The 15,738-nt window shown below is 35.9% G+C and overlaps 1 protein-coding gene across 1 annotated transcript in view; it reads right to left on the minus strand.

Annotated features, from left to right (window-relative positions):
• Positions 1-15,738, minus strand: part of LOC135075715 (POU domain, class 6, transcription factor 2) — a 54,035-nt gene that overhangs the window by 9,637 nt on the left and 28,660 nt on the right. The window contains exons 5-6 of the mRNA XM_063970170.1: positions 14,668-14,849; positions 811-991 (exon numbers count right to left, since the gene is read on the minus strand). Coding sequence (XP_063826240.1) covers positions 811-991; positions 14,668-14,849 — 363 coding nt within the window. The remainder of the gene's footprint in view (positions 1-810; positions 992-14,667; positions 14,850-15,738) is intronic.

A 15,738-nucleotide genomic window follows, 5' to 3' on the forward strand; every position in this document is an offset into this window, starting at 1 on the left:
GGAGGTCGTCAGGGGTGGCACAAATGAAATTTCCTTAGCTTGCCGGTCGCATTCCATTTTGCATCGAAATTAGATTTGTTCATCGTAAACGTTGTTTCAGCTGATTTGCTTTGATTCAATCGACATAATGAGAGTTAAGTTTTCCGTGAAATAAGGAGCGGTTTGTAATAATTTTGGTTAGATGTTCTGACAATGAACATCTCAGTGTTATTGCGATACACTCGTATTGGAATTGAGAATCACGTATTGCACAAAACAATACGCTCTTACAAGAAGTTTACGAAACGGAATTGTTCAATCTAATCCGAAACTCAGATCCCGTCATTGATCAAGAAAGAATGGATGCCAAAAACATAATTAGAAAGCACGCGTCCGCGCCTAGCCAAGTAAAAAATGGTGTAAGCCACGGAACGGAAGCCGTCCGAATGGTAATTAATTAAACGAATTGTAAGCAATGAAAGGAGTCATGCTGTTTTACAAATCACTTCAATTAACGATATTAAAAAGTTGCCGCGATAACCGGCCTTAGAGCGGAGCGTTTTTTATGACCGCTCCTGCGCCCGTGTTGTCACAAGCGTGTGACTTTATCTCTCTGTTAACTGTTTTAGTTTCTGTTCTGTTGTTAAAAGGAAGACGTGATCATTGCGGTTAAAGGACAGCCATTTTATAATCATTAAAAAGGTCAAAACTTTTTAGAAAATGGTTAGACATACACAGACTCTACCAAAGACCGTCTTCCTTTTAAATCGAATAAAAAAGTTATTAAAAATGTGTCAAAATATGCAAAAAGTGGATTAGCTGGAAAGTTACCTGCATATCGCGCTCTGACTGTACGCCGGGCCTTCTGTCACGGACAAGGCCTGCCCGACCTGCGTTTGCGTCAGGCCTAGGCCCAGACGACGCAGTTTGAAGGCCTTAGCGAACTCCTTGATGTCTTCTAGGTTGATGCCGTCCACCACGTTGCTGGATGACTGGCTGATGGTAGGTTGATCTGTTGAAGGACATTAAAAGTTAAAATCATGAAAAAATCTACACGTAGACGATCTTATAATTTCTCGTGACGATTCCATCTCAAAACTCTAATGTGACGTTTTAAATTCGTTCCTTTTGAAAGAATTCTGCAATCCCTAATTTTCTCTACAAAAAAGTTAATTAAAAAAACAAAGTGGTCAGAATACGGTCACCGAAAGTATTACTTAAATGAAAACGTAATGGCTGAGTTCAAATAGCCTATTTTACTACTCAACCTCGTCACATAGGTACTCGTAAACTTAAGTCAAGGAAAATCAATTTCCCTACATTTGAAACAATTACACCCCTTTATCCTTAGTTTAGCTGATTCGGGAATATCATCTGGAATCCTCGAGCCTTAGCCGAGGCGAAATTATAGTCAAGTTTAGTGGGCAATTTATGTAATTAGTAGATGGCGCTTCCTAATTATGGGGATGTCATTAGCGAAGAGACGCGCACCCTTACACTCGAGTCTTACGGTTGTTTTTTGTGGGAATTATGTTATGTTGTATCTTAATACATTGTTGGATACACCTTCCTAATTTTGTTAATAAATTAAAATTTTTCTTATGTTTTTATTTTCAATTTGAACTGGTGTTGAATATTATCAAGATTATCTGTATGGAAAAAGGGTCATCATCGTCATCATCATCTCAGCCATAGGACGTCCACTGCTGAACATTGGCCTCCCCCAATGCTTTCCATGTTTGGAAAATGGGTGTTTTAAAATTTTACTTATAATCATAATATTATGGTACATAATTAAACCTACCTACTTGTATTTTACGAGTTATGATATGGGTTACTCCAACAATATCCTGCATTTACAATACCTACTTTAAATGTAACAATACTATATGATAATAATATGTAGGTATTATTTATTCTCTATTCGATTCTGTAGTTACTTTAGATCACGACTTGGTAATAAAGACTCGAGTCGACTCGACTCGTCCAATAAGTTCGCGCAATACGAAACGAGAAACCAATTTGTATGACTTAGATTTAGGGGATCAAATATCGAATAACAGTATCGATATACAAACGATTGAATTGAATAAACAAATAAAGATTACAACAATAAAACAAATGACGTAAGTGGAAACCTTTGTAATTAAAAACAAAATCGAATCAACAAAGTCCTCGATTCGACTTCCAGCACTAGCCCTAATTATGGGGGATGTCATTAACGGAGACGTGCACCCCCTGCTTAGCTAACCGATGACAAATTACTTTCACTGTCTACCCCCGCTAGTTTACTAGTCTGCATCAATTAAGACGGGTAGGGTTGCTAAATTGGCAATCGTTCCTCCATTTACCGGTGTTCGGAAGGCAGACGATTCCTAAATACGTTTGTTATCTACCAATAGTTTCGGAAATTTTGTCGTTTCGGTGTAATGAGTTGGGGCGATCCTTCATGATTTGACGTAATTTTGGAACTGATATTGAGTTTTTATTGGGGAATAAGCGGTAAAAGTAGTAATGTCATTCATTCGGCTTCAATACGGTAGGCTAGATTTTGTTGAATGCAATGTTGATAATAAGTTTGCATTAGCTAAAAAAAGAATGTTCAAAAGTTAAAAGTTTAAAATAAAAGATAACACTATAAAACATAATATGGTACTAAATCTCTTTCTGATTTTGAAATGAATAGAATTTGGGTCGTTACGTTCCAAACTTTAAAATAACGTTATTTTTAGCGTAGCGATATATTGTGTGATCATAAACCCCAGATAAACATTCAATTTAAATACTGCAATAATAACTATTGCAACCAAATTTATAACACCGCTTAAAAAAGGCAATAACTGGGTTCCCATGGTATACTTTTATTGCCATCAAACTCTTGATTAAAATTGATAATTGTTACAGCTCAATTGTGTGGGCCGAACAATTAACGATCAGAACTAGAAAACACCACCAATTTTTAACATCAACTCTTTCATCCAATTAGCGTAGATCGCGTGATGTGGATGTCCGTTAATTACCTATAAAAGATAAGTCAATTGGCCATTGCAATAGAGGTGAGTACAGAAGACCCGGCTTTTAGATGGCAAAAGTACTCTTAGAGCCAAAGCACACGATGCAAACGCAAACATTTCGGCGTATCGCTCGTATGCCTGCCACAGATATTTCTATGTGAGACGACGCAGCGACATCGCTCACACTGCCTTTGTAACCCATCGTGTGCTTTGGCTCTTACTCAAGCAAGTGCCTATACGTTACTGTGCTGTTCAATCCGTTAAATTTCAGTGATTACAGTACAGCATTCTATGGAGTTAATTTGCCCTGATTTTTTCATGCAAACGGAAAATTAGGTACCTATTTTCAGTCTTCATGTTCAGATCTTAGGCGCTCTATGTCCACGAAACATAGAGTGAACAGAACTACTGTACTGAACTTCAACTGTGTACACTCTCTTAGCGTTCCGAATTCAATAACAATAATGCATCCAGATACCGGACAAGTAATTGTTTAATACTATAATAAATTAATTAGACACAATTATAGTTCGCGTGTCTGCGTGTGAGCATTGACCTGTTACGTGTTAGCGGATCATTTTTGGAATAGGTCTTTAATTCGTGATGGCCATTATGTGTTTTCGAATGCTGGTGTTATCGGCTGGTGAGAAGTGCTTTCTTTTAACGATGGGGAGGGAATTACTCGTGCCAGCTAATTTTAAAGCTGTTTAAGCTATTCTGAGAAAGCGTTAGGGATTCTAGGAAATAAAGCTGTGAAATTGGTTTAGGAATGAAATTTTTTTCAGTACAAACAGGATTTTTATTGCAAAAGGAATAATATTACTATTTATGATAGGATTGCGTGTTTCAGTTTTTTTGTGACAGCGCTACATGACATAAATAGACAAGGTTTTGATAGTTGTCATAGCCAACAAGCATCTTGATTTTTAAACATTAATAACAAAAAATGCTTAGCAAAAAGTTAGCCCTTTATGAAAATTTATCAGAAAAGAGCCCTTCGCTCTTTTACCGAGCGCTCGAAATCCGTGTCAGGGATTGTAAAAGTGGAAGGGAAAATAAATTCAATATTTATTAGTTCCTTCTTTTTTGCGTACGATATAAATCACAGTTATTTAACATTTCAATTCTAACGATGCAATCAAAATAAACCGACGAAAAAAATCATTATGCTCTGATTATATTCCCCATTTCATTTTTATTTCTCGTATTCCACGTTGGCAACACTAAATAGTTTCCTCTCGAAAATGATCCACTAATATCAGATTTGCGTTTGCCGACAGCCCGTAATGCCAAACTCACATGCCAGCCTTGCATATTTAAAACCGAAAAATTCAACGTAATCATCCAACTGGCCGTTATTTCGACATTTTATATTCAACAGTTCATTTTTCTTAATTAAAGTTTTCGAGTGATTAGGTGAATCATGTATACTTTGCCCAAATTACATTTACGCGCGGCTACATGAAAGCAATCGTGTTTATGACTCTTTGTACAAATGATACAGGGAACAAAATAGAATGGCGTTCGATTGTCGACACGCAAATTACAAATTTTGGAACAAACGTAATGGGTGAAATTACGCGCACCGACTCGAATCAAGTACGATTACAATATCTAATACGTTATCCATAATAATTAACGCGTATTATTAACGTAACTGTTCTAAGTACTTTTGAAGTTTCTTCAAGAATTTAAGCGGTGTTCGGTAAAAGTTTGGCCTTTTCTGTAATATTGTCGAGGGCTTTTCATTTGGCTAACTGTAATTAAAAACCGATTTTGTGAAAGGTTATTCGATAATTATAATCGATTTAAGTGTTATGTGTTTCATAAGTTCGGCGCGTATATCGGTTATTGAAATTATTTGATTAGTCCAGTCGGTTCAACGTTGAGTGCTTGACTACACATTTGACAGTATATTGATTTTACCAAATTGTTACTATGGTAAATTTAATTTGAAAGGCTAATAGGTTAAGGGGAAGTTCTTTTGTATAGAGATAGGGTGGACTGAAGTAATCTTTTTATTGATTTTTTGTAGAGCCATCAAAAAGTAATTTTGTTAGATTGATAAAAACCATTGCCCTAAGTGTACCTAGATGCTGAGACGCTCTTCAAGTTTAAGTACATGATTATCTCCTCTCCTCAGTGGTTTATTAAACTATGATTAAGACATTGCATTTTATTTTGTCATTTTCAGGTAGAGTTACTAAGTATGGGAAATTATTTTTTTTTCTTGCTCATTGCATTCAAGTGATGATTTGGAATCGTGCTTGCTTTGAACCTTGTAGCGGAGTAGTTGAAGGAATATCGGGAGAGGCTTTTGACGAGTCTCATGGTATGACAGGGGTTTGAAAAATCCGTCATGAATATTTTAGCTTTCTTATAGAAACTGTTCCTGTGTCCCAATTATTTGCATTCCTTTTGTTATCCAAGTAGGAAAGTCCGGTATCATTGAGTGGTGGTATTAATAGATATAGCAGATTTATTACTCAAGTCTAATAAGGCCTTATTCGATAAATGAAAAGCTTGGATACGGCGGCATTCTTAAAGGGATCCCATGGAAAGTGAGCGAGGCATAATTAACAACCAATTTACGTATTAGGTCGATAAACTGATACTTGCGCGTGGCAAATTTGCGAGTGATTTCAGAATAATGTACATAATTAGCGCTAAAGTTTTTTAATTTATTGATGGACATCACGCAATATGATAGAGCGGGGTACTTACCGTGAGTGTGTAAAGTGACTGACATCAACTAGAAACTACATAGAAAGGGTTAAGTTAGTACTAATTTAAAGATTGTGGTGACGTTTACGTGTTTGATCGATACTTATGAGACAAAAATAGTAATAAGTGAAAAAATATAAAGAATACCAAATGAAAACAACCAACTTTTTTCCCGAAAGTGGAGTGAACGATGGTTATTTTAATTCGCTTAATTATTTCTTACATATTTTATATTTTTTATAATTTATCTTATGTAAGTAGTTAACAATTTTTTGTTGTAATTTTTTAAACTATCATTGAAATACAAACAATATGTGGAAAAGCCATGATTTCCGGGAAAAATGTTCAATGGTTTACGACTCGTAAGTCCAGTGTTTGAGCTTACTGTTTAAGATTTAGTTCCTATTTCGTTTCTTACACCCTGTATAGTATAACAGGTAATATTATGGATCGATATTCCATTTGATTGATAACCACTTAAGTAAATTAACGCTAGATTAGCTTCTAATACTTATCACATTAAGCTCAGATTTAAAAAATGGTATTACAGTTTTATAAATTGGAATAAATTAGATTTTCATCTGTGCAGATTGAATAAAAACATTGATGCTTATTTTATAGAAATAGAGTTGAAATTCGTTTGGCTAATCAAGAACGAAGTATCATGTTTCATTTGATCTTGTTTTGGCTTTATTCTTGTTATTCTTATCGATTGCGTTCAATTTTATCGTCGGCTCTAATTATTTGTAATGGGTTTTAATTAGTTAATTAATTAATTTAGTTCGACAAACGTGGTTCGGCCGCTTTGAAGGCTTCTTTATGTTGGTCTTTGTGAATTGTATATTTGTATCAAACAATTATTATCTAAACTAAATTAAACACAATTGGGGTTCATTGTAACGGGCCCGATGATTGCCCCAAATTGATTGTTTGAAAATGTTTAATTTACAGGACATTATGGGATCTTTGTCATTGTGTAGGATATCTAATTGTCTTCTTGTATATAATTCTCTTTGTAGTACTTATTATTCTTAAATACTGCGTCGTAGTTACTGAAACTTTAAAAGACAACATTTTATAAAGATAATTTGTCGTTTCAATAGTTTTTCAAAAAAGTTTTTACAGTGTTATCAGAGAGGGAAAATGTTCTTACATACAATAGGCACATTTCAATGTACAGGATAAATTGAAAGTTATATTCACAGTAGGTATCAGTTTGTTCCTTGTATGAGAGATGTTAGCAGGTGCGTAAACCTATCCGGAGTCCCATAAAAATTCGCGTGTTACACGTACCATCTTATCTTAGCGTAAGCAAGTTCATTAAATTGCTGATCAAAATTTTGGCAGTAATATTTCCTAAAAATTAACTCATCATCATCATCATCATCATTTCAGCCATAGGACGTCCACTGCTGAACATAGGCCTCCCCCAATGATTTCTACAATAGCCGGTTGGTGGCGGCCTGCATCCAGCGCCTTCCCGCTAAATTTATGAGGTCGTCGGTCCATCTCGTGGGTGGACGTCCTACGCTGCGCTTTCTGGTACGTAGCCTCCACTCCAGAACCTTGCTGCCCCATCGGCCATCAGTACTGCGTACTATATGCCCTGCCCATTGCCACTTCAGCTTGCTAATCCGTTGCTCGTCCGTGAATTCACTAAAATCATTTAAAACAAAAGTAAGATCATTCTAAACCAAGTCACATTAAACTAAAACATCTAATTCCCCGCTAATCCTAATAAAACGTTCCCCAGTTCCCGGTGAGTGCCAAAAATATCTGGCCAATCGATTTATCTATACAAGTTAACGTCGAGTGGAGAGGAACCGAGTAATTTAGTAATTGTACCACTAACAACGAATTAAATAGTAATCAATAGAACTGGGGCCCGGGGCACGGGCACGACCCGATAGCTGGTTTAGGCATGGCGACGACGATCCGATTTTGGAAAATGTTTTCGAGTTTACGATTTGAAAATAAACGATAAAAAACTTTTGATAAAAATTATAGAAAGAAAGAAAGAAAGAAACATTTATTACGATGAACATCACTTATACATGACAGAGAACGTATACAGAAAAAAACCGGCCAAGTGCGAGTCGGACTCGCGCACCGAGGGTTCCGTACAAACCTGCAAGGTTTACAAAGTTCGTTCATTACGACAATCGAGACATAACTATGGTATTTTTATTGCAAAATGAAATTCATAACATTACAATGGGGAAAGTAACTACTTAAAAGGAGAATGCCCAAAAGTGGTATCGCTCGAAATCTAATTGTACATTGAGGGTACCACACCGTAAATTCCTTTCTTCATTTGTAATGATTTGCTTAAGTAGTAAGAAATTGTAAAACCTCCGGAATAAAATCCGATTTTAATAAAAAGTATTGTAACAATGAGCTGCAATCAGCAACACCTATCACCGAGCAACGACACTACGTAGTTCGCATGGTTGTCAATAGATGGCGCTGTTCGTAGTTAGCTCGCGGTATCATTTGATTTTTTCCTGTCCTTAAGTAGTCAGGGCTAACCACAAATCCTTTTCCCCTTGCAAAATGGTATAAATAATATTGGTATGCACGCAAGATTATTTTGTGTTTATATCTGATCCTTATCAAATAACGCTAGCTTTGGCGTAGCTAGGGTTTTTTTTAGGCAGGGTAACTATCTACAAATATAAAACAAGTATTCTAAGGTAAAACCTGTAGCTATGCCAATGGACACCATTCATTTCACTTAAACCAAAATTACGTCAAAGTCCGGAGTTTTATAAAAAAAAAAATATGCGGTAGATTATTTTTTATTTATTTATTTTTCCTACCTCAGCGTTTTGAATTTTTGCGTTGATTTAGAATTTCTCACAGTTTAGAGGCAATTAGATTTAAGAAGTGTTTGATATGAATTTCAACTTTAATATCTCTACGCGTTCATGTGAAAAAGGGTAGGTAGTAAGTTTATAATTATTAAAAAAATATTTTATGTCATGTAAGCAAAAATAATATTTTAAATTTTATATAACTTCAAATTTATCATTTTCGAAATTTTTCCTTTATCTGTACTATATAACGTTGCTTCGTGCCGAATTTCAAGATTCTGAGTTCACAGGAAGTACCTTGTAGGTTTTGATTCCCTAGCGTGTGACGGAAATTCGTCTAAGGTGTCGGTATAAACTGCTGTATCTTTTGATCGCGTTAACTTAGAAGTTTGATTTTTTTACTTCTTAAAGGGACAATAGATCTAGGTATTTGGTATAAATTTCAATTTGATACCTTTATTCGTTCGTGAGAAATAAGGTAGTAAGGTTCATTTTATTAAAATATTTTTATTATATTATATAACTAAAAAAATGTAATTTTCGCAATTTTTCCTATATTTGCATTATATGACAATGCTTTATGCCAAATTTCAAGATTCTGAGTTTACGGGAAGTATCCTGTAGGTTTTGATTCCTTTGCGAGTGTCGAAAATTTGTTGAAAATATCGACATAATCGGCTGTATCTTTTGATTGGCTTGGCTTAGAAGTTTGATATTTTCACAGCTTAAAGGGACAATAGACCTGAGTATTTCATGTGAATTTCAGCTTGATACGTTCACGCGTTCTTGAGATAAAGGGTCTTGACAGAAGGACGGACGGACAACAAAGTGATCCTATAAGGGTTCCGTTTTTTCCTTTTGAGGTACGGAACCCTAAAAAAGACAGAAATAGCACATAAATATTACAAGGAAATAAAAAGTGAACTGAGCAGTGCTATCCTGTCGCAACAGCGATGCCCATCGCAATGGGACTCCATCAGCATATGCCGTGGCCCACATAAATAGAAAGGATTCTATCGTACCAGACGCAATCGATTTTTTCAAGCTTAAAAAAATAAAGTTTTCAGTAATTTTAACGAGTACCTAGGTAGGGTATTCTAGAGTAAAAAGAGTTCTAAATTTTTTAAGGGGTTTCATTATTTAGAATTTTAAAACACAGAGAAATGATGGGTGAATGATAATTAAGTCCATTATAAATGGTAAAAAAAATATACCAACCGAATTGAGAACCTCCTCCTTTTTGTTGAAGTCGGTTAAAAATGGCTACAATGAACAGACAATTTGGGCCAAAAAATAATTTTTTGGCTTTTAAAAGTAAATAATTTAATAGTTTCAATCAAACTACATTTTCTATAGAAAATGGCTCATTTCCAATGAAAGTTTCTCATTAATAAGTTTATTGTTCAGTTCCATTTAAAATAAGTCGGTATTGCCAGAAATCGTGCGGCCTAAACCCTCCGGATGGATTTGCGAAGCTATTGTTTTAAATGGTACTTACGCTTAAAGTTCGGGACCTAATTTCGCGTGTTTAGCTTTATGTTTGTCTTTGTAGAATAAATTGAGCGAGCACCTACAGTCTGCTTGCGTAACTGTGCCTGGCGAATTTGTTACCATTTCGACTTGCTCATCAAGTACGGCTGTACTTAGTAGACTTGTTTTATTGGTAGTACTTTGCTTTGACTCTATCATCATCATCATCTCAGCCATAGGACGTCCTCTGCTGAACATAGGCCTCCCCTAATGCTTTCCATGTTAGCCGTTCAGCGCTTTCCTGCTACCTTAATGATACATTTTTGGCTCTATACAGCGTGAAGTTTAAATCGTTGATATCCTTTTAAAATAAGATACATATTACATTCCCCAAATTATGAGATAAATCAATTAGGTTTTTTGTCTTTAGAATTGCCAATAATGATTTAAATCTCATCCTGTATGGTATCTCTAACTTCACAGATTTAATTTTGATATTTATTATTTATTTACTTGAGTTTGAATGTAGTTTTGAGTATCATCTCGGTATACAGATGTAGTAACGTACTTCATAATTGTGCTATTATCATGCAGCCTTAATTAGTATTCATAGCTTATCACATAGTTAATGCCGGGTCATTATTTTGCAATTTACATTAATGTGTGGTCACTCTAATAAGTACTTTCAAACTAAAATGCTCCCTTTTTGTCTCACTCACTTGATTCCAGAAACCCATAACAGTTTACACTTCTATCTAAAACATTCAGCTTGTAAAATATCAATTTACAATACCTAATTATGCAGCAACGCAAGTACGAAACAAGACTTTTGACCGCAAGTCTGTAACGTTAACGTTATCCTTTCTAACCGCGAGTTTCCCAGAAAGCTTATTACATCAGCCGTAATAACGGCGACCATGTGCAGAAATAGCGTGGAATCGATGGACTAATTATGAAACAATTAACCGAGTAGGTCGCACCTCTTGCTTGCACAGTGACGCCATGCATCTGTCGCGGACACTTGCAGAATACGGTCGTTAGCAAAAATTACCAGTGGAATTACTCGTCCGTACTTAAAAGGAGAAGGTACCTTAATGTGTGTTTTAGACTGCAGTCTCGAAATTGGATGTCCGATTCTAAGTAATTTCGGAATAAGTAGAACTTAAATGCCCGCATTTTATTCATAATTTTTCAATAAATAAGAGGCAGTTATCTCAAAAAAGTTTTGTCGTTAAACCTAACTTTATCCCAATGTCAAAAATATTTCAATATCTTTACTCGTTTATAAGAGTACAAATAAATTGATGATTGATTTTATGATGAGTTCTTTAAATTGAAACTTCTATGTATATCATCATCATACCTAGAAACTCTACTTATTTATCGCCTACCTAAGTATTAAAGCTCAAGGCGGCAATGTAGTGTGGAATCGATGGGCTAATTATGAAACAATTAACTGAGTAGTCGCACCTCTTGTTTGCTTAGTGACAACACATAGATGTATGTCTGTCACGGATACTTACGCTAAATAAATTAACAGTAGGTATAAAGACTTGGATTTCTGTGAAGTCTCTGAAATTGTAGAGAAGTTTATACCACACATTATAACTTAATGTTTTAGTATGTAATAAGTCCTACTACATTTAAAGTTCTTTAGTGGATCACAAAACTAATAGTATTATAAAAGTTTTTGAGATTTCAGTATTCACAGGGAAGGAAGATAATTAAAAAAAAATAGCAGAATTTCTGTATAAATTTGAAAAAAAAAAGTTCATACCTTTTCGTCACTTTCAGGCTATAAGGTTACTACCGACATTTTAAAAATCTAGAAAGTTCACAAATAAATTGACGGCACAAAGTAACTACAACACAACACGTTAAATAGTATCGTTAATTCTAAATCTATAAGGCTGTAGTTTTTATACGTGGGCGTATAATGTCAGCAACCCACCCCATACGGTAATTAGAAGTTTGTACGTTTATAGCAGCGGAATTGATGAGCTTTTCTTAGAAGGTTTCAAGTGGCAATGCTTAAAAATACAGGGTGTTTGCGAACCTTGAAGGTTCATAATCGGATACACATTAATAATGGCAGGAATCTTTATTGAAACTAGCTTTTGATCGCGTTCATTTTGTAACACAGAAAGTCTACTAGTCACTTTTATCAAAGGACAATTTAAGTTTGTCTACAATGGCAGATGTAAAGATTTAACAAAATAAATTAATTAGGATATAAACCAAAATACTTTTGACAAAAAGGTACCTAGACGAGACCAGCACCATCAGCATTTGTATCAACTCTGTCTGTATTGATTGTCCAATAATAAACATTGGAATTACTTTAAGAACTACTGAAAGAGAAACAGAAAACAGCCTTCAACATCTGCATAATTAAGCAAGCTCAGCAAACGTAAACTACAAATTAGCTTCCAATGTAACACATAAAGCGAAACTAGCTGTCAACTTGAGTATTTTCGACGCTAACTCAATCTACTTATTCATAAAAGTTCGCCGTTCTAAGCACGGCGATCCATTAGGCTGAACTGGTGAAGTCTGCAATTCTGCATTGTCCTGGAGTTATTCTACCTAATACCGTAAAGTTAAAGAGCTCGGATGCTGTTTGGAGTTGCTAGTGCGTCCGAACGAACTCGCAAAGTTGATTTACGTAAAGTAGGCTTGTGGGGAAGAGAAAAGCCAGGCAACTTGTGACCGGTAAATCGTGTTAGGGCGGTAGCTAAAGTTGGGGAAATTCGTGCTGGGGCCTGAATTTTATTATAGAAAAACACTCTTCAGCTTGCAAGTAAACATTATTAACTTTAAGTAACTTTTTCTTTGATAATGTTAAAAAATAGCCTACACCTTCACAGTGCAACAAGTAAATTGAATGCTTACATAGAGCATGGTTTTTCAGGCAGTTATTGGTTCCTGCAAGAATTAGACATAATATTAACATTTTTAAGTATTTATATTTGCAGTCCAATGTCAATTTGCAGGTCTGTTTAATTTACTTCTTTTTCTTATTTGAATATTTATCACATATTTAATCTGCTTAAAGTAATTAAAAAGAAAGAAATTATTACGACCACCTTTGTTAAGCTAAAGCAAGATTTATATTTTCGTGTCAACAGTCAACAAACGATCGAAGATATTTCAGGCATGGAAGATACCTGGCTGTTATATTCTCGCTGTGCCATGTTCGACGTAGGTGAGCCGCCACTCCAGATCTTGTCAGCGACAAGTTAATTTTGCGCGGTCGAATGTTTAATGCTGCAAGCGACGAGGACAAACTTTGTGCTTTTTGCTGCGGCGAACAGGGGACTCGATTAATGTTCCTACATTGAGTATTTATCCAGCATTGTAAAACTCTCAGGGTATTTAGTCTTCTTTTGGTGGAGATATACTTAAAAGTATTAAGCTAAGGTTTAGGATCTGTTAATAGCCATATCTTTATTTTATGCATTTGATTCTTAAACAATCAAGTGAAAAACATTTATAATTCATTTACTTATTCAGAAAAAGTAATTGCAACCTAACGAGACTTGATTTTTTTTCTGAATAAAGTATTTTTTACTGGAATTCATTATTTCTTTACGATCTTTATTTTGCATTTTTCCAACTCCGATTTAAAAAGATAATGTACCTACATTTATTAAAAAAACTGTAGTTACATCCCGTATAACTAACACCTCAAATATCCATTCAATTATATCCACCCAGTTATCACTATTGTATTCAGTGCATCAAATTAATCACAGCATCATAGCAGATGTCAACACCGTCGCGGCTTGTACAGGTGTTCTCGAATTTAGCCCATACTCGTATTATGTCGAATGCTTAAAATAGAGCGAATTCGACGAACGGGTTTGTCCGTAAAATCTGCAGGAATACAGGTGATATAGTCGAGTTTATTAATGTTAGGATATGTTGAGCATTCGGCGACGAAACACAGATTTTGAAATGTTAAAGTAGGTAGATCTATTTTCAATCACAAATTACTCTAATTACAAAATTAATCTATTTAAATCTAATACAACTAGAGACGTAGCAAATAACAAAGCTACTCTTGAACTTTTCATTATTTATTGACGAAGACCGAGTTAAGAAGTTTACAGATCGAGTTATTTTTATTGCTCCACTTCAAGCTCTAAGCCCGGCACATTTTTAAACAGTATCATCTATTTAGTACCTACCCAGACGAAAGTTTTGTTTCGGTATTTTTAGTTAGAGTAACACAATTTCTAGAGCACACATTAGAATTAACTATCTGCTAAGTTTGCAGGCTAAGGCTACAGGTCTTTCTCCTTCTGTGTGGGTGGATAGCTTGTCATCATCTCACCGTCATTTCTCAGAACCGATGAAGTCGTAGTAAGAGGCGTACCTGATGAGAATAACGTTACTGCTTACAGCACCCCGAAAGACTAATGGATTGTTTTAACGCAATTAGCCTAACGCTACAGAATATAAAACTTCAGTTCGTACTCACTCGGCGAGTCAGCTAGCAGGTCAATCTCCGTCTGCGCGGGCGACTTGACCTAGCTTGGAGATAGCTTAGGCGAGACGTGCCCGATGAAATGACCTCAACTGCTTACAGAACCACAAAAGACTAATGGATTGTTTTAACGCAATAGCCTAACGCTACAGAATATAAAGCTTCAGTTCGTACTCACTCGGCGAGTCAGCTAGCAGGTCGTTCTCCTCCTGCGCGGGCGACTTGGCCGAGCCCGGGGACAGTTTGACAGGCGGGTGCGGCGACGGCATTGGCCCGGAGCTGGCGCTGCCGGCGCTGCTGGCCGGACCGGCGTTGGCGTGGGACGTCGTGATGGTGATCTCGCCGTTCGAAGATGCGAGCCTGGAAGAGAAGATGAGCGTTAAAATGATGTTAAACGACAGTAGGTTGGGACCTAAGACAATTTTATGAAATAATCGTTCTTTTTTGCACTATTCAGTCTTTCAAAAGCAGCATCTTTTAGAAAATCATAGATGATAAACTGGTCAAATATAAGACGACAGTAATGCCCCATTTGCTTCTCGTAAATTGGAGAGGATCGAGGAAACTGATGATAAGTTTCGTGTCTTAAGTTTTCTTTGTGAACTGAAGCATTTTAGAGGGGTTTAGATGTGACTGCGATCACGGTCAAATTCTGCTATTGCTACTAAACATGTCAGTCATATTTATTCTTAACCCTTTACTAGTTACCTAAGTCTAAAAATCAAGAGCTCGCGCCAGCTGCAATTATAACAGATTAAGCATAATTACTGACGGTAAGTTGCTGGAATGCGCCCGGCCGCACGCGAGTCATGGATACGGTGTTACGTCGTGTTGGCTAGCAAAATAGCGAAAACTTGATTGATTTATTAACTTTATTACTTTACCTGCACCAACAATGTTTGAGATAATTATACTCTCTGTTAGAACCACCCTAAGTAAAGACGGACATTGGTAGAGTTAAAGAAATATTGTAATCAAGGACACGTCCTTCCTTAGTAATGAAGAAGACGACTACGACGACGAAATCATGGTGTATTGAAGGTTTCTAACTACAAGAACTAGGGTGATTATGGTGCTCCCAGCTCTCTATTGAAGGTTAACTTGCTCCTATTTAAAGACCTACTGATGATGATGATGATGATGATGATGATGATGAGAGAGATGATGATGAAGCCCTACTATCACAACTACGTAAATTATGTAAGGAAAGTCCTAAGAGTGCCACCTACCTTTTAGGAACATTTATCAG

Source organism: Ostrinia nubilalis, chromosome 10 (assembly GCF_963855985.1).
Source record: "Ostrinia nubilalis chromosome 10, ilOstNubi1.1, whole genome shotgun sequence".
In the NCBI taxonomy this organism is placed as follows: Eukaryota; Metazoa; Arthropoda; class Insecta; order Lepidoptera; family Crambidae; genus Ostrinia; species Ostrinia nubilalis.